The 24,402-nt window shown below is 41.3% G+C and overlaps 1 protein-coding gene across 1 annotated transcript; it reads left to right on the top strand.

Annotated features, from left to right (window-relative positions):
* The first annotated feature begins 6 nt into the window (after positions 1 to 6).
* Positions 7 to 23,374, top strand: RTN4IP1 (reticulon 4 interacting protein 1). The gene is made up of 9 exons (XM_014964635.1): positions 7 to 172; positions 1,756 to 1,907; positions 2,732 to 2,800; positions 3,042 to 3,166; positions 8,218 to 8,266; positions 9,108 to 9,244; positions 11,410 to 11,593; positions 12,955 to 13,047; positions 23,241 to 23,374. Exons 1-9 carry the CDS (start codon positions 25 to 27, stop codon positions 23,355 to 23,357), a joined length of 1,074 nt encoding a protein of 357 aa, XP_014820121.1. The 5' UTR covers positions 7 to 24; the 3' UTR covers positions 23,358 to 23,374.
* The last annotated feature ends 1,028 nt before the right edge of the window (positions 23,375 to 24,402 follow it).

Here is a 24,402-nt window from a genome sequence, read left to right on the forward strand (position 1 = left end):
GCCTCTCCGCGGGCGCGGTCCGCCATGCCCTCCTGGGTCATAGACCGGTACGGCCGCAACGACGTGCTGCGCTTCACCCGGGACATGGTGTTCCCCACCATACACTTCCCCAACGAGGTCATCATTAAGGTTCACGCCGCCAGCCTGAACCCCATCGACCTTAGCATGAGAAGTAAGTGCCGGGCCCGAGGGGCCGGGGCCTGGCTGGCGTGATGGCAGGGGGTGTGCTCGGGAGCCGTGGCTTCCACACGTCCCCCGGCGGCCAAAACCCGCGCAGACAGTGTCACCGGGAGCCGCCTGTCGCGACAGTGCCAAGAGGGACCCTCTCAGCGTCAAAGAGGGCCCCCTCAAAGCACTTGTCACCCCCCGGCCCTGTGGTGAACCCAGCTCTTTGAAACGGACTTTTCCAAGTTCTTAGGGGGGAAAGGGTACAAAAAGGCTCTCTGAAGACGAGCGTGTGTGTGTTGTGGGGGGAAGCTTTTAATCTGAGTGACTAATTGCTGTCCTCTGCAGGCTGGCAGCTTCCTTTTGATAGTAGGATAACCTTGCCTTCTCCCCGGTCCCCACTGCCTGGGTGATGGTACTCTCTTGGCCAAGAGACAAGCCCTTCCAAGGAGCAGCCATTTCCCCTGAGAGGTCCTGGATTTTCTCATCTCCGTGAGGTGAATGGAGCTGAAGGTCAAAGCTCAAAGTTGGCACGTGGGTTCTAATCCAAACCACACTGTTGGTTTTCATGCTCCTGCATCCCGAATTGGCATCTGCGTACCCGCTGTCCTCTGGCCCAGAAGATCTACAGCTTCGACTAACTCTTTGTATTTGACCCATTTATCAGATTTTTCCTCTATTTCAATTATCAAAATAGAAGGAGGAATCGAAGACTTTATATTTCATGATGAGAAGTGGTCTTGCATATCAAATCAGATTCAGGAGCGTGCGCGCAGAGAGTTGTAATTTGTGCTTGGGGTCTCTAATGAGTTAATTTTTAAAAATCTTTGTATATAGTTGTGAGTTGGATTATGTGACATTTCCTGTCTGAGGATTCCTGTTGAGTGACCCACTTGATCTGCAATTAGTATTTGGAGTCAGTAAAAGTATTTGGAAGAAACTGCATTTTCATCCTGCTTCTGCGGTGTCTGCTTTTGTGTCTGTTTTATTTCTTTTCAGCATTAAAACTCTGGCATAATAGGGCACCTGGGCAGGCTTGTCCAAACACTTGAAAAGGCATACATGCTGAAATGCAGACTTTTTTTTTTTTTCAGGCTGAGCAGTTATTAGATGGGTAATTCTGAGATTTTGCACCATTTAGCTATTGTTTACTGAACAGAAGTTCAGGTAACTCGTCTTTAGGGGATGTGCCTTAATATTTTTTACAGTGATGCTCATGTTGCTTTTTACAGTACTTTATTTGAAAAGACAAATGGAAAGCTTGGAATTCTTTTGGATTTGTAGCTACATGATGCTGTTGGAAAATGGATTGTTTTCAGCATTTCCAGCAGACTTAGAATTTCTGACAGTGTTCTCACGTACTAAATATTTTTATAATGGAGAGCCATTTCATGAACAAATAAGCCAGAATGATATTTGCTCTTTATTTGTAAACTCTGTAAAAGTGTAAAGTATTGTGGATTTTTTGCATGCCTAAATGATTACAGAAATGAGGCACATTAGGTACAGAGAGTGCTTTCTAATTAGAATTGTCCAGTTAATAAATGAAAACTCAGTATGGTATGTTATGGTTAATTTCATGTTTTGCAGGTGGTTATGGTGCAACCGCATTAAATATGAAGAGGGATCCCCTGAAAATCAAAAGCGTGGACACTGAATTTCCACTAACACTTGGTCGAGATGTCTCTGGTGTTGTCATGGAATGTGGACTGAATGTGTCATATTTCAAACCTGGAGATGAGGTGATACCACCAATCTCTTTTTTTCTTTAATGTATAGTTAAAATATGCAGTAAGATATTCAGCTTTCATTTTCCTCTTAAAAAAATATTATTTTTTCAAATGTTGTTACACATTGAATGGGGACTATCTGGCAGTAAATTCCTAGAATGCTTCCTCCCTTACTGCTTTTTCCGTGAAAAATATGCTCTTTCCTGGACTTGCTTCTACAAGTTAATTTCGCTTCTGTTTTTTAATTTTTTTATCCCTTTCAGTGGTAGTAAGAGAGGAATTTATTTATTTATAAGTGCACGCTCATGATGTTGCTTCATTTTTGACTGAAGATAGAATTCTAACAGGAAGGGATTAGCTGTTGTATTATTTTTCTTGAGTAAGTTAGTTAAGATAGGAACTCTGGCATAACCCAAGAATCATTTTGTGAGTCCCCACATAAATACTGATATTGTTTGCTTTCACCTTCACTGCTTTCACCAGTTGCTTTCGCATTTCACCAGTTTTAGAACAGCAAATTCTGATTTCTGCTCCCACTAGCCCCATCCCCACCAATCTGGGCTTTCTTGGCACGGAAGTAGTTTGGGGTTTTTGAAAAATTCTGTCATATACACAGCATGGTACGATTTATTTACATAGCTCTGCAGTCCTTCATTTAGTCAGTCTTGTGATGTTTTTTGTGTAAAGAGTAAGCTAAACTGGTTTCTGATAAGCAATAGTGAAGACATTCTGCAAAATGGAAAAAGAAGATCTGTTTAATGAAGAAAACTTTTCTGTGTAGGTACAATCATGTGCAAAGTCACAAAAATTGATAGTTGTTTTCTGTTTGGTTTTAGGTGTGGGCAGCAATTCCTCCGTGGAAGCAGGGCACTCTGTCTGAGTTTGTGGTAGCTAGTGGAAACGAGGTAAACCTTCAGAAATGTGGCTAAAGGAAAAAAAACCAAAATTTTGAAGACTGGCATTTTTTAATTCATTGTCTAAGTAACTGTTTATTTCTTAGTGCTTGAATTGATTTAGACTCCAGGTAGTTATGAAGATAGCTGAAAGTGTAGAATACACAATCTGCAATTCAGTAAAGCTTATTTAAATCTTTCAGTGTCAGGTAGGATCTGCTGTGTGACTTGGATACGATTGCTTTTATTTCAGGTGTCCTTTAAGCCAAAATGTCTCAGTCACACGGAAGCTGCCTCCTTGCCGTACGTAGGCCTCACGGCCTGGTCTGCGGTTAATCAAGTTGGAGGACTGAACAAGAGTAATTGTAGTGGGAAAAGGTAAGTAAATAGTTCTGATGCTAAAACTTAGTGCTTCATTTTTATACTGATTATCTGCTTCTAAGACCTGTCCAACAGTGACAAAGATTGTTTTATCATGGTATACCCAAAGAGCAGCTGGCCTGGAGATACTAGGTTCAGTCACAACTACTGAGAGAGGGGCTTCTTTAGCGGGAGACTCAGACAAGGACACTAACTGAAGTGTACCCAGCCACTTGCTGCTCGTTTCCTCTATATAGTGACTACATAGAGGTAGCCCAATGCATATCTTATATATTGGACTATCTAAAGAATTTAAGGAAGGCACCGCTCTCCCTCTGAGTTATTTTGGCAACTCACAAAAAGCCCTCCGCCACAGAGGTGTGGTTCACTCAGTTCCTGCTTGCATGAGCTGTTTGGAACAGACTGGTTTTTCCAGCTTTTTAGAAAAAAATGAGCAGGCGACTGGGTCTCATTTGGCCAGAAATTTGATGAGGTCCTGAATGCAGAAGAGAAAAGGAAAATGTGCAAGATGAGTGGCCAAGTCAAATAGAAAAATTGGCTGTGTTTATCAGCCTGTTAATCTGACAATGGCAGATGGAGGACAGAATATGAAAAATGCCTTGCAAAGATTGGAGCAGATACCATTTTTTTCCCGATAATTGAAATTTGTAGTTATTTTGGCCTTTGGATGTTTGTGTAAATAGACAGCAAAATGTTCAGAATGGAGAGAAGGGCAAAAGTTAAAATGCTGGAATTGAAAAATAATCATTAAATCACAAAAAATTTAGGTCATAAAGTAATTGTTGGGCAGTAGGATCTAGATGGCTGACCTCCTCTTATCTTGGGTGTTACGGTTGTAGTGCAACACTTTGCAAAGAATGCTAGATTTGTTGAAATTCTTCACCCACATCTTTAAAAGATGAGTAGTTGTTCATATGTCATAGTAAATTTCATCATGAAAATATCAAGTAGTTGGTTGTTCTAAAGATAAACAATGTTCTGAGAAAACGAAATTGCAAAATTTAAAGCAATTTCAAAGAGATGCCATTGAAATTATCTTCCAGCTAGCGATAAAATTTTAGATACATTGCCTTCCTTTTTATTTTTCAGCATGTAGACTTTTTTACTATCTTAACTTTCACACATAAATAGAATTGCCCTAAAGATATATTGATAGGCTAGCCTTCTTTGAGTATCTTTCCAATCTTTGGTTAAGTGTTTGGATTGTTAAAAGTAAAATTCAAACTTCATTTATAGCGTGTCTTTACATTTAACATTTACTTTTATGTTCGCAATAAATATTTAATTACTCTGTCAGCAAAAACATTTTAATGTGCTTATAAAATTATGATGTTTCCCATCTAGAAGTTTTGAATTGTAAAAACAGCAGAGAGCAATTTATGTGATAGTAGCTTTTTTCCCCTGAAAAATTTCTTGTAGGAAGGTATATAAAAGGTGTTGAAGGGATTGTGCAAAAGTATATTTAATGAACTCTCTCAGGGCAGTAATTTCAAAAGACAAGAATTTACATAATGTTTCTTAATTTCTTGAAATAATTTAATATGTTTGGTAAGAAGTTACTTACATATGTAATTTTATGTTGGTCTTTTTGTCTCCTGTAGGTGTATGTAAATAGCTATGTAGAAGGGTGTATATACACACAAGAGTGTGTCTTTTTTTGAAAACACAGCTGTATTCCTTGATGAAAGCTACTTCCCTGATACTTTATTGCAGTGTTAAGACATCTTAGAAACAGCGAAATTTTTCTATTGGTGTGTATTGTTTTCTTTGCCTCTTTAAGGTGGAAGGGTGGGCTAACCAGACGTACTCACTCTCAGTCTGTGTGTTGGTGTGACAGGAGTATCTGCTGCATCTGCACACTTTTCACAAATTCTGTTTTCACAAGTTACCTGAAGTGAGCTCACATTGGTCATCATGTCTCCTGCTTCACTTTTATCCTGTGCCACTGTAATTTAGGTCAATTTTCTTGCACAAGCTAAAAGTGAATATTCTTGTTATCCAAAATGACTCTGTTATTTTGAAGTTCTCTGTAGATAATACTTGGAGAGCTTCTCACCTGTGCCGGTGTCCTGTTTCGGTAGAAAAGGGGTATGCTTCCTAAACAGTAGCTGTTAAATACCTTGCTTGCTGTATTCACAAAAAGCATTATGAAAAAACAAAAAACAACCCTGACAATTTGAGAAGATCTTGAAAAAGTTTATGTTAATATTCAGCAGAGGTCTTTTATATAAATACGGAGTCAATATTTTTTGCATTTAATTATGCTGGGGAGAGATGCTGGATTCTGTTACTATAAGCTAGTAAACACACACTCCTTGTTTATATTGTTACAGTGAAAATTTGAATGATATAATACCCCAAGAAAATAGTTTTTTCAAAGTCTGTGTGTTATTTCATCATTTTATCTGTTGAGAACAAAATGAGTGTAGGTTGTAAAACTGCTTAATGGGGTAAATGCGTCTTGATAGAGTAATAAATCTCTTAGGGACATTTTGTTGGCATAATCAAATGGAATTTAATTTTATATATATATATATAAAGTTGATATATTTATTCAATAAATATAATATTTTTATTTGGCATGTAGCTGAGTCACTAAAAATTGTTAGTTGTTTATAATCTGTAGAAAATGTTAGTCTTTGATCTGTACACCCATTCCCCACCTACTGTGTCTGTGGTGGAGGGGGGGACCTGCCTCACTGCTGCTGGTTTCTGACCACACCGTAGTTCAGGCAGGGCCCAGGCAGAAAGGGCTGAACTCTCAGAGCCCATGGAAAGCTCATCTGCAGAGATCTGCTGACGCTCTGGTGGTTTGAACTGTTAGAGCCTCATATGGGCCTTGGTGAATGCTGGTTTGTTACGTGCCCCAGGGAGCACGTCAGAAGGGAGCAAAGCCTGGGGGATGAATGTTTGTTTTGTTCTTTTGAGTGAATGAGTTCTCTTGGATCTCTCTTCAGATCAAATAATTTGTTAGTTTGTTCCCTCGTGCACATGCTTATATATTAATTTGCTCCTGACCTCACCTTTGCAGTGAAACGGGTAGTTTATCTGATATGTTTTCTCCTGGCTGTGTTTTCCCCAGGCAATGCAAACAAAACTGTGTCTACTTTGGCACTTTCCACCATCTGTGGTCCTCCAACACCATCCTAACGGGTCCTGCATCTTCAAACACTTCCCAACTTTCTTGTGTTGAGCCAAACAAAATGTCTTGTTTTCCTCAGTGCTGTAAAAAAGCTCATCTGTTGAGCTGTGGCACATAGATCTCCTGTGCAGATATAGTTTGTCTCTGAAGCAAAGAGCTTTCATAAAGTAACAGTGTATGGAGAGAGTTTTAAAAATTAGAAGGTTTGGGAGAAAAATAGCCCATGTAACATAGGAACAAGCCAAATCTGGAAAGCACTTCTACCTGAAGAGCCTCAAGGGCTTCTGTTGAAGGGGGAAATAAAGAGAAGTCCTAGCCAAGCAGCTCTCCAAAACTGATAATGTTACCTAAATACTTGAGCAAAATGTACATTTTAAAATGACAGCTTTCTCCCAGATTTGTAGTGGAAGAAATGCCTTTTAAGCAAGGAGTAAAATTGGAAAGCCAGTCTGACAAGGTTTTTTTTGAAAGGATTTAATTGGGGCTGTCCTTTGTAAGGATAAAGATGGGCTTAACCCAATATTTTAAGTGTAGCATCCCTGAGCCTTTTCAAGTATAATAAAATTGAAATATGAATGTTGCTTCAGGCATCTGTCATTAGAAGCATGATTCTGAGGATAAGTACTTTTTGGCAGATTTAAAAGCTGCAGGCATTGTGGTTTCAGGTTCTTAATCTGAATTTTGCAGCTTGGATCAGTGAAATAGGAGGGAACAGAATCTGATCAGTTACAGAAGAGGAAGCATTTTAAAATGGATTCTGTGACCAAAGCCAAGTCTCTTAGGTTACTTCAAAGAATTTTTGTAAACTGAGACTCCAGGTTGTATAGTACAATTTTGCCCTCTAAAAAGCAATTTCCTTAAACATCCAGCACAGTAAGATCTAAAACAGGAACATCACCAGCTCCTAAAGATACTGAAATTTTTCTGGCAAGCAGAAGTTCTGAGCAACATGATGTTCCCCAATCCTATGCCAGGCCTTTGTCTTGGATCTTTCATCTTTCAATTAGCAAATGGGTCCAAAGTCCAAGGACTGTTTGTAACTTCAGCAGCAAGGCTTTCTTACTAATTCACTTTCTGAATAAAATATCCAGATGAAACTTTTGAACAGTGATGAGACTCCTAGCAGCAAGGTTCTCACACAACTAAACTTGCAGTCATTTTTATGAAATTTAGGGTAGCGTGTTCAGTTAAAATGAACTCTCACTTGCTAATAATTTGGTAATTTACTGTTTCATTTTCTTGCTTGTGTGCCAGTTTCCACAACTTGGCATTTACAGGGTCTCGTTGAGATGTACTGAACTAGAAAAATTCTACTGCCTTTTTTTCTAAAGAAAAAGGCAGATGTCTTAATTTTATGGAACTTAAACTTGTTTATGGTGAAGCTACTTCATCACATTTTTGTCTTTCTGTTAGATAAATATTATGCAATGTGGGAAAATTGTGTTCCATATATTCTGAAGTTCCCAGTCTCCCTAAGTGATGCTGAACTACTTTTAGATAACACCAGTTTGTGTTACAACAGTGGAGTCTGGAAGACAGAAAGACTTAACTGCTTTTGTCCCAAACTAAGCAATTATATTTGGGAAAGTGAGGACAGGGACAGGGGGTTTGGGTGATAAATGTTACTGCCTGACAGCTCCACTGCCTGGATTTAGTGGAAAGCACATACGAGGAAGGCTCTTTGGCTGGGCTGAGGTAATGCTCTTGGCACAGGAAACATTATCTACAGTGTTAAGTCACATTATTTGCTATCTGAAGAGTTAACTGCTAAGTAACATTAAATTGACAAAAGCCATCTTTTGCTTAAAATAATTTGGTGTCAGAGATGTATAAGAAGCATTAGAATACATAGTTGCTATAGAGGTTATTTAAAGAACTTTTAAATGTATTTAATTTTCTCTTACAGAGCATTAATATTAGGAGCTTCAGGAGGAGTTGGTACATTTGCTGTACAGGTAATATAAAGCAGCATGCACAGGATCCATCTTCAAACTATTCAATATGAAAAAAAAATTAACAGAAGGGAATTGAGAGAAGGAATAGTGAAACAGCAAGCTATTGATCCATCTGTCTGATAGATCTGATCGATATTTCCAAAAGTGAAATATTTTCAGATTTATCAATTTCCATTTGTAACATTTTATTAGTTTAAGGTAGTAGAAGGGACTTTCAAAGGAAGGAGTTGTGAATGTGGGTAGTGAAGGATTGCGTTTCACAGTTTGGGTGCAGGAAATCTCTAGCTGGTGCAGCTTGAGATATGTAGCCTCTTTTCATTACCTTTCAGTCAGCTCTGCTCCATAAACATGAAAAGAACTTGGTGTATGAGTAGAAAAACTGATTGAGAATGTATCATCTACAATAACTATTGTATGTAGTCAAATGGTATGAGAGGCACCAGGCTTTTACGTATAGTGCATGTAAAGCACAGTGGCTTACATTAACTTGCCCTCACTGTCTTTGCCCTGCTGCCCTTTTGTATTTTATTGAGTGCTTTATTTGAAGCCTTATTTATCCTGAGACCTGGTATCTGGAAGTGGCACTAAAGTAACACCCTCCTTCCTCCACACCAACTCCTCCCTCCCCAAAACCTCCTTAAGTATTGATAAATTCCAATCATAGTTTGTCTGTGGGATGTGTGACAATTTATCCTGTGTCAGAATCCAATCTCCCCACTCCCTACTAAAGGTGCTCATTTATTATTTAAGTATAATGAGACTTTCTTTTTAACTTTTTCTCAATGTTTCACTAAATTTTAAACTTTGGACTTATTTTGGTTTTTTTTATACTTGTTTTTAGCTACTGAAGGCCTGGGGTGCTCACGTGACAGCAGTTTGTTCTCACGATGCCAGCGCACTGCTGAAAAAGCTTGGAGCAGATGATGTGATTGATTACAAATCTGGAAATCTGGAAGAGCAACTTAAAACATTACCCTTGTACGTGTTTGTGTTGCTTAGTGCTGAGATGAAGGAATTGGTGGTCAGACCTTCTGCCTTTTGATTGCTTGACTCCAGTCTATCAGAACTCCCTCTCTTTTTTGTTTTTTCCCCATTTCTAAAGCGTTGCTTTGTAAAGCAAATTCATCCCAGCCCTTTTTGAATGCAGTTTGCCAAGTGAGTATCCCAAGCACAGATTTCATTGTAAGACGAAGCGAGTTAATTGGGCTTGTGGAGGCAAGCTCACTTCCACATGCTCCTCTTCAGTGATTGTGAGTTGAACAGTTCTGTCACTTTCCCTCCAAGGTTCTTGGAACATTTACAAAGCATGAATAAATTAAAATAAGTGTCAGAAATCCCATGTGAGGTTAGGAAATAGTAAAATTGATCTTCTAGATGGGAGAACTGTGCCGTGTCATGAAGCGGTGAAGTGACTTGCCTGAAGGTCTTTACTCCCAGTTGAGTTGCACAGTGGCTCAATTTCTCTTCTGTAACACTGGGTATGGCTGCCTGTGATAAACAGTCCCACTTAGCTCGTCACAGTCATGTTTAAACTAGCTTGAGGGTTTTCTCTACAACTGAAGTCTTTTTTTTGGTTTTGTAATCTTTCCATCTGTTTAAACTTAGTCTACTGTGACTTGTATTTTAATATGGTATTTACGCTGCTCTTTTTAGTTAGAGCAGGTTGACTTTTTGGAGAGGAAATAGAAGCTGTTCAGTCTGTGACAGAATCTCACTGGTAACTGTGCTAAGAAGGGATGTGCCCTTTAACCATGGTGTGGTTGTCAGCAGGCCTGAGGTGAACTGTGAGGGTGCTGGCACTGTCCCTGTGGGAAGGATGTGCAGCAGCTAACCTAACAGTCTGCGGGTGCTGCTAAATTTGCCTTTGTGCACTTCAACATCTTAAATGCTAAACACCCATTCTAGCAAGTGACCCTTTTCTGGAGCTATCAACAGCACTGTCTTGGGGTGCAGGTAAGACAATCAGTCAGGTTTACTGAGCAGAATGGTCCTTATTCCCTCCCCTTTTCAGTTGTGCTGACTCTTCAGACCCCACAGTGAGCTAGTTTTTTTATGGAGCATTAGTTTTCATAATTTTAATTTCTCTCATTGGCAGGTAACTGTTAGGTTAACTGAGCTGTAACATGAAATCACATCCTTGGAAGACAGGCAGGAAAACTGTCTTTCCAGAGATAAGAACTTTTCTATGTAATTTGCATAAAGTACTTTCCCTCTTATTTGTAGGTTATTTACATTAGATGTATGCATATATAAATTTCTATTGCAATCTGGAGATATTGCTGGAAATTTAGAGATGAAAATGAGCTGTGCATCTAACAGAATAGGTGCATAGCTCCCTCTTGCCCTGTTAAGCCTTTACAGGCTCACATGGCAGGATAATGAGGAGGATAATGCTGAAATTGTGGTGTGTTGCCAGAGGCTGCATATACCCATTCCATGGGGGTAAGGTTTTTAGACCCTTTGCATTGCTGGGTTCTACGTCGAATAGGTAGATGCGAAGAAAAGAGCTGTCAGTAGAGGTAAAACGTCCCCAAAACAAATAAGGAGGTCAAAAAAGAGCTTTAGAAGTGAAGCTGAGAATTGGGTCACAGGAAAAACGTGAGGAAATGAGAGAGAGTATTTTTTTTTTGTTTAACTTGGGCCACTGGAACTGACTTTCACGTGAGTACAGCATGTACAGGAGATGTTCCTAGTCAGGGCGTGAGTCCAGACTAGTTTTTACATGCACATACCATATTGTTCAATGCCAGAACCAGACCTCGAGCCTGTTCCAGTAGCCTCAGTGAGAGGGCTGAAGAGATAAGAGCTCTAGAAGGCTTTAAGCAAATAGAGAATGTAGTTGTGCATCTAAGAGTCTGCTTTTTGGAGCCTTAAGTGCAGTTTAGGTTAGCTAAATAGTCCGTGCTGCTGTGCAGCAAATGGGTAATAGCCTGTAAATTTAGCTCCCACTGCCCAGTGAAACTGGAATTTAGCTGCAGTCTTGGGACTTTTTTGCTGCTGTCTTGCAGGTGGATTATTTTATTGCATTGCAGTGACAGATAGAAAGGTAAACTATAGCCAATTTCTGATATGAATTAGCTTAATTATGATGAAATAATTTTTACCATCTTGTGATTTTAAACCTGTTGTTTACATATCTGCAGATTTGATTTCATCCTAGATAATGTTGGCGGATCCACTGAGAAGTGGGCTCTGGATCTCCTGAAGAAATGGACAGGAGCGACATACGTTACCTTAGTGACACCTTTCCTGATCAACATGGACAAACTTGGAGTGGCTGATGGCATGTTACAAACAGGAGTCACTGTCGGTTCCAAAACTGTAAAGGTATTTGACAAAATGCTATATCATTTAATATTATGTAATACTCTAGTGGCGTCCTTTATGGTTTGGATGCTGGCTCGGTGGCTCATCTAGAGGCATCGGTTGTGTTTTCCTCAGATATCATTAAGTATACTTCAGATGCATTTTTATTTTTTCCTTCTTTCTTGCACTGAAAGGAATAAAATGTGTTGGGGAGGTGCTGATTGGTGTATGTGGTAGTTTGAAGTGCTTTGAAGTTTTGCTTCTTTATTGTGCTGTTCATTGTGGCCTGTTCTATATGGCCTCCCTAGTGAGTCCTGCTGACAGCTCGTGTTTCACAGTAAACAGAGCAAATCCCTGCCTCATTGAAGTGAGGGTAATTTTGCTACTTGCTTTAGGCTGGTCGGGCTTTCTCTCGAAACATTGTTCCATGACTGATTCTCTTCATCCTATTCCAGCACCAGAGAGTAATAAAAGTGGTTGAGGGTGGCTAGAAAGTCTTTCATCTCTTTCATGTTCATGTGTCTGGATGGTGATACTGATTTTTCGTAAGTGGATCTTAAAACGTTCTGCCAGTGGCCAGATCAGTGAGGCTTTTGAGAACTTTAGCCTTTCTTCTCTCAACATGTGTGCTTGCTCTCCAAATCAATGCTTTTCAAGCAGTTGCTATGGTATTCCTCTGATGGCATGGTTGAATGAGATTCTAAGTCCTGCACCAGTACTTTCAAAGGAGAGCTCAAAAACAAAATTAAAAGGCTGGGAAGAAATAATGTAATATTATTTCTCAGTGTGCATGTTTCCATGATGAGGAGCGTTGTATGCCATGTATTAAAAATCGCCTCTCTGTGGCAAATGATGGCTCTTATTTCTGTAATGACCTACTCAGAGGAGGTGCTCTTGACTTGCGCTTGTGAGATCTTCCCAAAATGCTTTTCATGTGAGCTGCCATCTGTCATTGGATGGGGATGACTTTGGCAGATGTGGCGGTGGAAAATTTAATCACTGACACTGAGGTGGAAGGTTCTAAATGTCACTTTGCTGGGTTTATTTCAGCCCCTTTGTGAATGTGTGTAATCATATAGCGCCGTTTCTCTCTTACGTAATAAATAATGCTGTTTCTAGCTGCAGAGACAAGGGGGTTGTTTTTCTCAACTAGCTGACTGGTGCAATTGGACACAAAATTCCCCCTGATCCTATTGTGGTAATACAACATCCCTGTCTGTACATTTAATCCACATGCTTAGGTGACATTTTTTTCAGACGCTGGCATATAATTTCTATGTCTTTTCCTTAAGTTGCTTCTCTAGTGCTTCTGTCATTAATTTTAGTTCCAATTTCAGTTTCCTCTAATGGTTTTTTTAATGTATTTGTGATCTTTCTTGCAGCATCTCTTTAAAGGAGTCCATTATCGGTGGGCATTTTTTATGCCAAGTGGCCCAAGTTTGGATGAAATAGCAGAACTAGTTGATTCTGGAAAGGTATGTCAGTAATGGTTGGTTGGGCATTTGTGCTGAAAGGGGCACTGCTTTGACTCAAAAATGGTGTAGTTCACAATTAGGGAATAAAATGTTATGAGAATCACAGTGAGGAAAACTAGTTAAGAACTCACTTGTTCCAGTTTCTAACTTCTGCCTTTTGCAGGGAATTCAGGAGTTTGTAATACTTAAGACTATTCTGCCTTCTCCCTCTCCACCCTACCTGTTTTTAAAAGCACAAAGCTTACTGAGTTATGGGAAAAGAATGTCCAGTGATTGTTATTTTTTTGCCAGTGGGAATCATTTAGCACAAACTCTGGTGTTGAAAATAATATGTTTTAAGAGGCCTCATTTGGTTCATTTGGTCCGGCTGAACATGACTGTGTGTATCTGCATATGAAAAACTGCCTGACCTGGGTGATGGTGGGTCCTGCCCCTAATGTGCACAGAACTAGAATATTCAGGTTATTGCAGGTGACAGATGGCAGAGTGGTGACAAGAATCTTGTGTTTCATTATTTCAGTGCTTCAAAGTATAACGTTTGTGCTAATTCAGCACAGTGACTTGGAATATTGTGAGAGTTCATGAGCTTTTGGGGAATCTCTTAGTGGACTTGGGGCAAAGGCATGAAGTGGCAGATAAATTACTGCTTTTTGGATCTCTTCAGCTGTATGAGTTCGTTACAAAATGTGTGTGAGAGTGAGCAGTTGATTGCCTGATTATTGGGCTGTGTGGTGCAGTGTTCTCTTTTGCATAATTTCATGTTGTCAAAATTCCCAGAGTTGGGAACATGGATAACTGCTGTTATTTTTTCTATGCAGTACCTAAGCATCACTGCTGGTAATTCTAGTATGTGAACTGTCAGGCCATCTTGTGCTCAAAATTTGTGCATAGTAGTAAAAGTTAGATGTCTCGGAGTTTGAGTGTTAGTCTGCTTTTTTGCTGTGCATTATGTTCCGGAGTTTGGAGATGAGTCCATAAATTGCTGTTGTGTTCAAGGCCTGATTGCTTCTGTTTGCCACCTCAGTGCTGCTGATAGGAATAAAAATTTTCCTGAATTCAGCCACTGCTGCTCCTCGGTGGTGTCCAGTGTGCTGCTGACACAGCCAGTGGAAACTCTGTGTTGCCTAAAAAAGTTCCCTACTCATAAACAGAGGCTGCAGCTGCAAATAAGCTGTGGTGGAGTGCGTTCCTGGCTACAGCTTTGCACTGCTCTGCTTTGCATTATCCTATGGGCTAGAAAGAGACCTTAGAAGGTGCTCCTCCATCCAGTGATTGCATGCAATCACACTAATAAGTTGTAATTGACTACAGGAAGAAACAGAAATGTCCTTGTCTTCGTTCTTACCATTTGTCCTGATTCTTAGCCGCTCACAATTTGTTTTGTGTTCTGTTCCTACCTTGTATGCAAAACAAATGGAGAATATGCCCATGAAAGCCTCTTGGGAAACACCTGTTTATGCAATAGAGATAGGGCTTAATTGGTGTTCTCTGCCTAATAATCTGGACAGGTGAATTGTAATGCCGTTTAAAACATACGTCATACATATATATGAGTGTCCTGATGTACTTTTTGTTGTAAGATGATCGTGAGGACAAAGATGTTTGCTTGGTCTTTTATTCTCTGTGCAAAAACAGGTCATAATGTCGGACTGTTTATCTGCATAGTCATCATTCTAGCAGCATTTTGCTCTATTTTGTAAAATGTTGTAAGCACCCATGCTATCATCAGTATTTTATAAGACCCAGATGTGTTCCATGTAGACAGATGTTAAAAAGACTGTGTCCTTTATTGGCTAGGCACAAGAGTTCTCTTAAATGGGCAGATCATCCATTCAGAAGAGCAGGTGTTTGGAAAAAAGACAGGAGAGAATTACTGGAGGAAATGTACTATAATTTCCCATAACTAAGTGAAAAGAAATATTTATGTTTGAATAGGAAGGAATAAATGAGAATTTTAAAAAAACCAAAACCTCAAAGAATAACAGTGTAGCAAGAAGACTTGGGGAAGCCAGCAAAGTGAGGTTATGTAGTTGAACTTCTTGGTTTTGAGTGAATACAGTTTTGAGTAATGAAGATTTAGTTATTTTGACATTTCAGTGAATCATCTTTTCTGCTACAGACATGAAATTGTACTCAGTGTGAATAGGAGAGCAATTGGAGAGCTCATGACAATGAGAGGCTTTTTTCAGGAAAGTATAAGTCATGATGGGGGATTTAAATGAAGGAAATCAAAAAGAGCTGATGATTTAAAGAAACGATGTTACAGCAAGTGAAGCTTTGAAGAGCATACCCCTGAAGCAGTTACAGAACATATGGATTTGTCAGTGTTTCTTTTAGTCCATTTGCACCAACACAGATTTTTAGTTCTGATGAGTGAATCTTCCTTTGCAAAAGCAAAAGGATTCTCAGTCCTTTAGTGGATGAAGAATAAGAAAAAAGGGCATTTTGTTGAAAGATACTTGGTTTTCACATGGATGATCTTTGTAGCAAGGAATAAAAGATTTGCAAAATGTCAGCTACGAGTTCTTTTAACAGCCTTTGTTAATGGGGATGAGAAGGGGAGGATTTGATGAGCTGGAAGTGCAAGGAAGGAGAGTAATTTCCTTTTGTAATTTACCTGCACATCAGCTCAGTTCTGAGGATTGTAAAACCATTTTCAGTTGATGAACTCTTTTCTCTGCCTTGCAGCTGGACATTTTGCAAAGAGGCTATTGTAAGACTGAGGAGCTGGGAGGCTGCTGCAACAGTAGTGGGCATGGAGAAAATCAAGCATTTCCTTGTCAAATTTTAGAGATACTGGCTACTTTCTAAACTGCTGGGAAGTCCCTGTTGTGAGTTCAACTCCACCACTTAATTACGAGCCAGTAAGGACAGGTTTAACACGGGCTCCACCAAATTAGTTGATGACGAGCGTGTCAGAACTGGGGCTCTCTGTGGCAGAATGTTCCTGGTGAATGACAAGGTTCTCCTCTAAAGATGGCTGAAATCAGCAGAGCCTTTAGCTCAGGACACGGATTTGCTGCCACACTGTTTGCTGAAGTGTTGTCACTGGTCTCTGTTGCCAGCATCCTCATTAACAGGCTTCTTAGGAATTAGTCTGATGTAGTTGTGGTCAGTGCTGTGGATTGAATGGTGACAGTCTTGGTTTTTGCTATTTTCTTAACTTTTTTTTCTCCTTTCTAAGGATGTGCCATTTAGTCCTTGGTGAAAACATACCAAGCTCTTAGAACTTACATTGCCTTTTATAAATCCCTGTTGGAGGCTGAAAGACTCCTTAGTGTCATAAGGGGGAGCACTAGGTATGTTGTATGTTCCTGATGGACCATGGTAGGATGTGGGTTAACAGGAGCCCTACAGAAATTGGAAATTCAGTGCCATTCAAATGCAGTGCAGGGGGTGGGTGGGTGCAGTATTTCGGGTGGCTTTAATGCCCTGTCCTTCCGAGCAGAGTTGCGTCAGGTGGGCTGATGGGTGAAAGTTGGTTTTGCAGGAGGAAGGCTAAGGAAATAATGAAATACAGATCATTCTCTGTGTTGCTTGCTTTCTGGATAAATGTTACAGCACAGGCACACGTAAGAAAAACAATTGCATGGCTACAGTAGTGTAATTTGTGTCCAGTGGTGATGATACATTGTGCTGAAGAGATGGGATGCTTTGGACTTAGTGACAGGATGCTGGCTGTTCTTTAGCTGTCTTCCTGTGCAAATCACAAACCCTTTTGCTACCATAATTATCTACTAATGAGGACTTCATCCACCTTTGGTGATTGCTCTGAGATACCCTGATAAAATGTGGAGTTCCATGGTTTTCTATTGCTAGTCTTTGCTATTCAGGAAGTAAATAATGCAAAAGGATATGGTCATCCATTTTGACATTACTTGGGGTTTTGAGTTGTTTGGACGGTGATGATTTAAGATGGCTTACTTTCCTCCTTCTAGCAAAGGTTAGCACAGCTTCTTGATTCTACCCTAACCCCTGTGTATTGATTTGTTTCCAGTTCACCTTCTTACAGTTCTGCAAGTAACTTTTTCCCCGGCCTTTGTTGCACAGTTGTTGCAGATTTCTCTCATCTGTATGAATATCAAGCAGCTAATGTAACATATTGAGTCCTTGAACGTTCTCCAAACCTGGCATCTCTAGATGTGGCCTTCTCTGCAGTAATTCCAGTCTTTGTCTTCATGGCTGTGCTAAGGTATCTAAGGTACCCAGGGTGACTCGCCCTCGGGTGGTGCCTGCTTTACTCTCCCTGTCTGAAAAAGGACACTCAGGTAGCAATTCTGTACTTAAATGTCTAAATTGACTACAGGTCAGTCCTTCTCCCCACTCTTGTCAGTCACTCACGCTCGTTCCAACGACAGTCTTTCTCCATGCTAAATGGCAAAGCTTGCACATTTTCTTTCTTTATTTTTTTTTTTAAACTCAGTGTTTTCTTGTTGCAGTGCTTTTGCTTGCCAGGTTGGTTGGCTAGAGCCCAGAGATGTTGATCAAAAGCTCTGTTCAGTCCTTTCTCTTCCAAAAGGAACTTCTGTCTGCATTTTGTCACGGCCAGCAAAAAAAAAAACCCCGTGATTTTTATTAAAACACATCTGCTCCTCTTCCTCCAGGACACGGTAGCTTGCTTGTGCTCTTTATGAAAGTGCTGTGTGATTACATCGGAAAACCTCTATGAGGAAGACTAATGGAAATTTTGCGTTCTGGGGAGAGATAGGGTTTGAATATGTAAGTTCCCATAAATCATGAAGTCCGGAAAAAATTTGTCACAGACCAGGTATTTAATCACATGTTTTGCCTCAGCCTGACGTAATTGCATATTCTGTAGAAAGTCAGTGCCAGCGTTCTGAGCTCTGCTCTCCTGATGCAGGGGGGAATTATGTCTGGCACAGTGGTGAAACGGGGGCTCAACAGGACAGCTCTTGTCTGTTGTGAGTTTAATTTGCTGAGACCCGGGGAGATGCAGGTCATGCAGGACTATTCTTCTAATATATATAGAATACATAACGTGATATATATACTCATATATATATAACTGCACGAAATTTTGTTCTGTCTTAAGTATACGGTAGCATTGCCCCAGATTGATTTAATTACCAGCATAAATATCAGGACAGCTACCATGAACGTGACTGCCAGGGGATTCCAGAAGAGAGATTTGCTTTTTCCTTTAGTTAATAAGCTTTCCAGCGTAGTTCAGTAGGTAACTAAACCCAGGATCTTCCTCACTTGTACTGATTTAAGCTTGGGTTAGGCTGGCACACACTACAGCTCTGGGCTTGGTCCAGTCTCCTAGTGCTCCTCATTGTGTTCTGTAGAAGCTGTTCTGCCAGAGCCAGTTAATGAATTAGAGATTTTTTAAGCCACTTCTGCACTCTGAACCGTGCCCTGAGACCCTGCTTAACTGGGATTTGTCTTCTAGCGTTTTAATAATTGTAGATAATACTCAGGAGTTACTGTGGGCTGCTCTTAGAGGCTTGATGTGAAAGAATGTACCTTGGCTTGAAAAACAAACAAACCCTGGTAATACAGTTGTTTGTAAGATGACTTCCTGGGGAGCAGACCCCAGGACACGTACCTTCCACCTCCCTGTCTGAACCTCTGCACCACCATTGTCCTCAGGGGTGTATGAGGCTGGGTTGGTAGATCATTTTTACTTCCATGTGGCATTTAGAACAGAAATATCACGTACCTGATGTCCTTTAATGTGCTGGTGGATCAAAGGGCCTATTTTCTGAAATAGAAGTTAATCAAAACCATAGTAGGGTATAGTTGCAAAGCTACCCATACGGTGTGTGACCAGAGCCAGCTATTCCAGAGGATAAAACCTTTGATCTTTGTATTCAGTGAGGGTTGACCCTAGAACCTAATGATGGCAAGCAGTTTGAAGCTCAGCATACATTGTTGCAGACTGTTTTAAAGGCAAGGAAGGATGAAGAAAGAGGGTGGGATTAAGACCCAAAGAGCATGAAACTTGAGTACAGCAGAGAAGGAGGTGCTCAGCGAAAGGGAAGAAATGACAGAAACAGCAGTGTCCCAAACCAGCGTGTTTTCCGTGAGGTGACAATAAAGTGCTGAACAGGTAACTAAATGTTTAGTTACAGGACAGGGTTCGTTCTTTGTAATGGTTTATGTTCAAGCCTCTTGTTGTCATTGAAGGGAGACTCACTGAAGGCCCAAGGAGAGTATCAAGCCCTGCGTTTGTGCTCATACACCGCATTTGTGGATGGTGGTCATTTCTGAAGGAAGACAGCCTTTGTCTTCTAACGCAGCTAGTCAGAACAGCAGGCAGGTCCTTTCCATTTCGGCAAGGCCTCGAGAGGGTTTTGAGGTGTGGTGGAGCACATGGCAGCTCCTGTTCCGTGCCAGGCGGGTCTCTTTTCCAAAGTGTGTAGGTGTGAGCAGAGTCACGGCTGCTCACCCCGGCGTGTGTGGCTGGGGAGGGGCATGGCCATCCTTTGGCACGGCCATCCTTCACCAACCTGGGGGAGAGCCAATGCACTGTCATTGCCCTTGGAGAGAGGGGACCTTTTTTCTTTGACCAGCAAGCTGGGCTTGCTCTGAGGGCCCCTGAGGTTCAGTTGTCTCTCTCCTGAGAATGTCAAGGCTCTGGCTCTCCCTCCAGCGGCAGGAAGAAGCTCCACACTCAGTGGACCAACAATGCTCGTACGAGGGTCAAAGCCACCTTCATTCCCGCCGTGTTTTCTCACTTGTTCCCTCCTGATAAATTTAGACTGAGTCCTTGCTCCACAGAAATGGGGACCTCCAAGGGTGGGCTTGGATTTGCCATTAGCAGGAGTGTGTTCCTGCTGACCAGTCGACTCCTGACCGCTGCTGGCTGCGTTCAGAGCTGGACTGGCTGCGATACCACTTCTGTGCGCTCTGTAGGATAGCCTTAATCAGCATCAGCAATTACTCTCTTTATTGTCCCAAACACATGAGTTCATTTCAAGAGACCTGAGATTCATTTCTATAGCATGTCCTGCATCGGAGAGAATGAAGAGGAAGAAAATACCTTTCAGGCCCAGTGTGTTTTCAGACAAACATTTCAATGCGGGTGTGTGTAATCCTTTCTCTCCCAGACTTTAGTTTAATCCCTTTTCCCTGAACAAATAGGTGTCCTCTGGCAAGGAACTGATGTGTGGCTGTAAATAGGCAGTGTTTTTATTATCCGGTTAATCTCCAGTTATTATCACACATTCAACAAACAGCAGACGCTCCCCTACTTGTTTGTCTGCTCACAGGAAGAAATTTTATCTTAGTCAGTGGATTATGGTAAAGGCTGAGTGAATCACTGTGGGGCACCACGGTCAGCCCTTTCGGGGTTATTCAAACAATGGGACTGACCAGCCAGATAAAACGTTTAATGCTCTAGATTGTCAGGATCATCAGTTCAGTATTCATGGCTCTCTATAGCACTGCCCACAGCCCGCGTTTAAATGGAGCTAGAGGTTACATCAATGGAGCAGATGGGCTTTGAGTGCGTGGTGGCTGCAATGCACACGGTGTTTTGAACTGTGAGGCTGAATTCAGGGTTCCTCTGAACCCCTGTGTCACCACTTTTCAAATGTGATCCTTTGAACTTTACCTCACAGGCTGAGGAGGTACCATACCTCGCTCTGTCAGGGTAATGAGCTGCAGCCTGCAATAGCTGACTGCAGGCACCACAACATCCAAGTGCGTTCTTCATTTTTTTCTCAGTTGCTTTGCTGCATGTGTCTGAAATTAACTTCTGCTTTCCCCTGAAATCCCCTGTGCTTCACATCCCTTGTGCTGCCACGCTGCTTTCTTCCCCAGATACCGTTCCCCTGCTCGGGTGGTCCGTGTCCACGCTCCAGCAGGCTGAGGTTCTGGATTCTCTCTTTCTTTTTTTCCTTGACCGAAGCACAGCGCTGTATGTAACTGCCATTAACAGTGAGTACTTGTGCAAGTGCTGCTCTCGTGCCTGGCTCAACAAGGTTACTGCACTGTTTTGTTCCCAGGCTTCTGCTGTGAAAGCAAGGGTAGCTCTTCCTCCAAACAGTCACTGCTGATCAGCAGCACGTTCCTCCTGCCGACACTCACAGCAGCTGCAGTTTACTTGGATTTTACCCAAAGCCATTATCTCATTCAGTGGTTTCGCTGCCCTGAGTCCATGTCCCTGACTTTGCTGAGGCCTGAGATGACATTTCCATTCTGTGCTGGATGATTTTTATCTTGAGCTTGATGATTCATGCCCCACATTTCTTCCCCAGGTGAGCAGCAGCAGGCGTCACACAGCATCTTTCTGGCTCCTCTGCTGCGTGCTACTATTCCTTTTGCTGGAGGTTTTTTTACAGGGATTATCCTGGCAGAACAAGGGGAAGAAATTACCCAGCCTTGTATCCTGCAGCAGGGCAGGTTTGAGGCAAGGTTGAATATATTTATTTGCACAGCTGTTCTCATAGTGATTTGGCTGCTAATTCTGACTTGTTCTTTGGAGGGGCTTCACTCATTCCTACTTCCCTGCCCTTTAAAGCTTCACACCACTGCTGAGCTTGCCTTGACAAAACAAAATGGAAAATTTAGTGACAAGAGTATGAGATACTGCAGTGTAATAGTCAGATTATTGATGTTGTGGATTACTGTTGCCATATAAGCAAAACCAGTAGTTACTTTAGTGCAAAGAATGGGCTTCAAGGTAAGGCACTGTGTATGAGTAAAGAGAAAATTGTGTTGAGAAAAGGACCTACATTAGCACAGAGAGCTACCAGGTTGCATTTGTGGTGCTGTTGGGAAGGGTGCTGGGTGGCCAGTGCTGGAAAATGTGTGCATATGAAAACCTTTCCTTGGTAGTGCTGCACTCTCAGCTTCTAAGCAGCGTGTCTGGATACACACCCCTTGTCTTCTGGTAAAAGTAAACAAGTTTTCTAAAAGACAGTGCTGGTCTGATGCTGGCAAATTGATTGTCTCTTTATTGCTGGTGTATTCCTTTCCTATTTAGCGAGATGCATGTGCTGCCAGGAGAGGGCAGTTACCCGTTCTGGAGTCCTCAACAAGATAGAGCACAGAGTAGTAGCTCTGAGGAAAAAGCCTGAAGATATTTTTTTCACTGACACAAGTAACCAGGCTCTTTTCCTAGCACGGTAAATAAGATGTCTGCATCTTTGTTACTTCAAGTCTTCATCACAGCAAGAGTGAGCTGTAGACCCATCTATACTTAATGTTTTCCTCTGGTGAGAGAATTAGGATCAGTTCGCACAAGAACATGCATTGGGCAAGTGTTAGGGGCTCCAAGGCAAGATCCTGGGGGTAGGCAGGATCTTTGGGTGCAGGGTGGAAGGTGTTTTTGTACACAAATCTTATTTTGCCCTTTGGAATGCTGTCACAGAACTTGATAGAAAAAGTCTCTTCCCTTGGACCAGTAGTGATAAGTATTATTCAGAAGCAGCTGAGATTTCTTCTGCCTCTGTCAGTACACTGTGGTGTCTAAAGCAAATGTTTATATGCTCTTTTGTCTCCTTTGTTTTCCAATGTTTTGGGCTCCTTAGTTAATAATGAGGACAGGGAATAGGGTGGTTTCACCTTCATTATTAGAAATGAGTCTGAAAGACTCCAGAAGGCTACTCTACAAAATTAATGCCAAAGTAGCAGTGGATGCAAGCTGGGCTCAATGATGTCTGCCCCTTGGAATACACTTGAAAACTCAGCCGCTGTGTTTCTAAATGAGTCAGCAACAAATGTTTGTGGATAATTTTTTTTACTTTACTTGTGGCCAAGTCTTTTATGAGTACTGAGGCACGGACCCATGCAGACAGGTGCTAGTTTCATCGGTATCTTTAAACACCTGACCTTTTGAAGATTATTTGGTTTAATAAGAGAACCCGTAGACAAATAAGAGGAAAAAAATAACATTCTTCCTTCTCCTCAGTGTATCATTGTGGACAACAAAAAGCTGAACCACAATGTCATCTTTTAAAAGGACTTAGAAGTTAGAGCCTTGCATGGTAACTATCGGTAAGTGTCAGGTGAGGGCTCCAAACTGCTAGTAGAGATGTTTCAAAACTTGAGCAAAGAACAGTCGAAATATCTCTGCATGCAGAGAGGTCCCTGAAAAAAGTTAAAAACTAGTGACTACATCATATAAAGAAACCTCCCCTCTTTCTTCATACAGTTTTGAAATGTGAAAGTGATAACATTTTTTTTATTCCTAATACAGCAAACCCTTTTTCTTTATTCTGTAGATTCAACCAGTTATTGATGAAGTCTTCTCTTTTTCCGACGTTCCAAAGGCCTTTCTGAAATTGGAAGGAGGACACGCACGTGGAAAAACAGTGATTGATGTAATTAGTAACAAATAAAGTATCTCTAAGCATTATTCTGCCCTCAGTCAGTCCTCTACTGGTAAATTACACTTGAACATGAATTGGTACGTAGCAACCCTTTCTTCTTTAACAGCTCACACAGGATGCATAATTTAAAAAAAGAGTCTTGTTTCAGAAAAGCCTCTTTTATTCCTTCCTGTTCTGCCTGTTAATATGCAGACAAGAAATGTCCTAATGGCCTTAAAGTATTTCTACATGAAAACCAGGTTAAGAGTGGAGCTGTGACTTTTGCAGAACACCCCTCGCTCTTGGGATAAGAGGAACAGCCGAATCGTTTTCAGTTTGTAGATCTTGGAGGTTTTATTTTTCAGATGTTTTAGCTAAAAGTCCTGAAATGGTAAGGTACAGTTTTATCTAATTGTCTGCATGAAACTTGCTCTGTCTTTTTCCTTGACCTTCCCTAGTTCTGTTCAACTTTAATATAGGTCTAGATCATTCTCAGAACTGGACACTTTTCCTGTGGCCACATCACTGTCTCAAGACCAGCACTTTAATCTCAGTGTGGCAAATCTCCCACGGCATAACTCATCTGAGTAGAAGCATGGAAGAAAATCAGTCTGTAACTGATAATTATTCTAATTGCTGAACTCCTGGCACAGCACTTAAGCAGGTAGGCTAGACACGATTTTATCAGTAATGGGGAGACCCTGTTCTTTCCGTGCCCCCTGTCACTGCTGGTGCTTTGAGGGGTACGTGTCCGTTGGTCTGGTTTCAAACTTACCATTTTGCCAGAGATGGGCTACAGAGTGACGTCCCGTGCAGTTATGCAGGTGTGTTGAAACCAAGTGGTAACCTCTTAACTGAGAGCTGCACAATTACTGTGGTGCAGCTACAGTGGTAGAAGCAGCACGTCGTGCAGTGCTTGCAGCAGGGGACAGAAGCAGCAGCCCCACCAACGCACGCACTGAACACACACTTGTAACAGAGAAGCAGCTGTTCCTCAGGGCCTGCAGCTATTCTACACCACGTACTCACTCCTCAGTAGCTACCTGCTGCAGGGGAATTACAGACAGAGGAAGGC

Source organism: Calidris pugnax, unplaced genomic scaffold (assembly GCF_001431845.1).
Source record: "Calidris pugnax isolate Ruff unplaced genomic scaffold, ASM143184v1 scaffold219, whole genome shotgun sequence".
Classification (NCBI taxonomy): domain Eukaryota; kingdom Metazoa; phylum Chordata; class Aves; order Charadriiformes; family Scolopacidae; genus Calidris; species Calidris pugnax.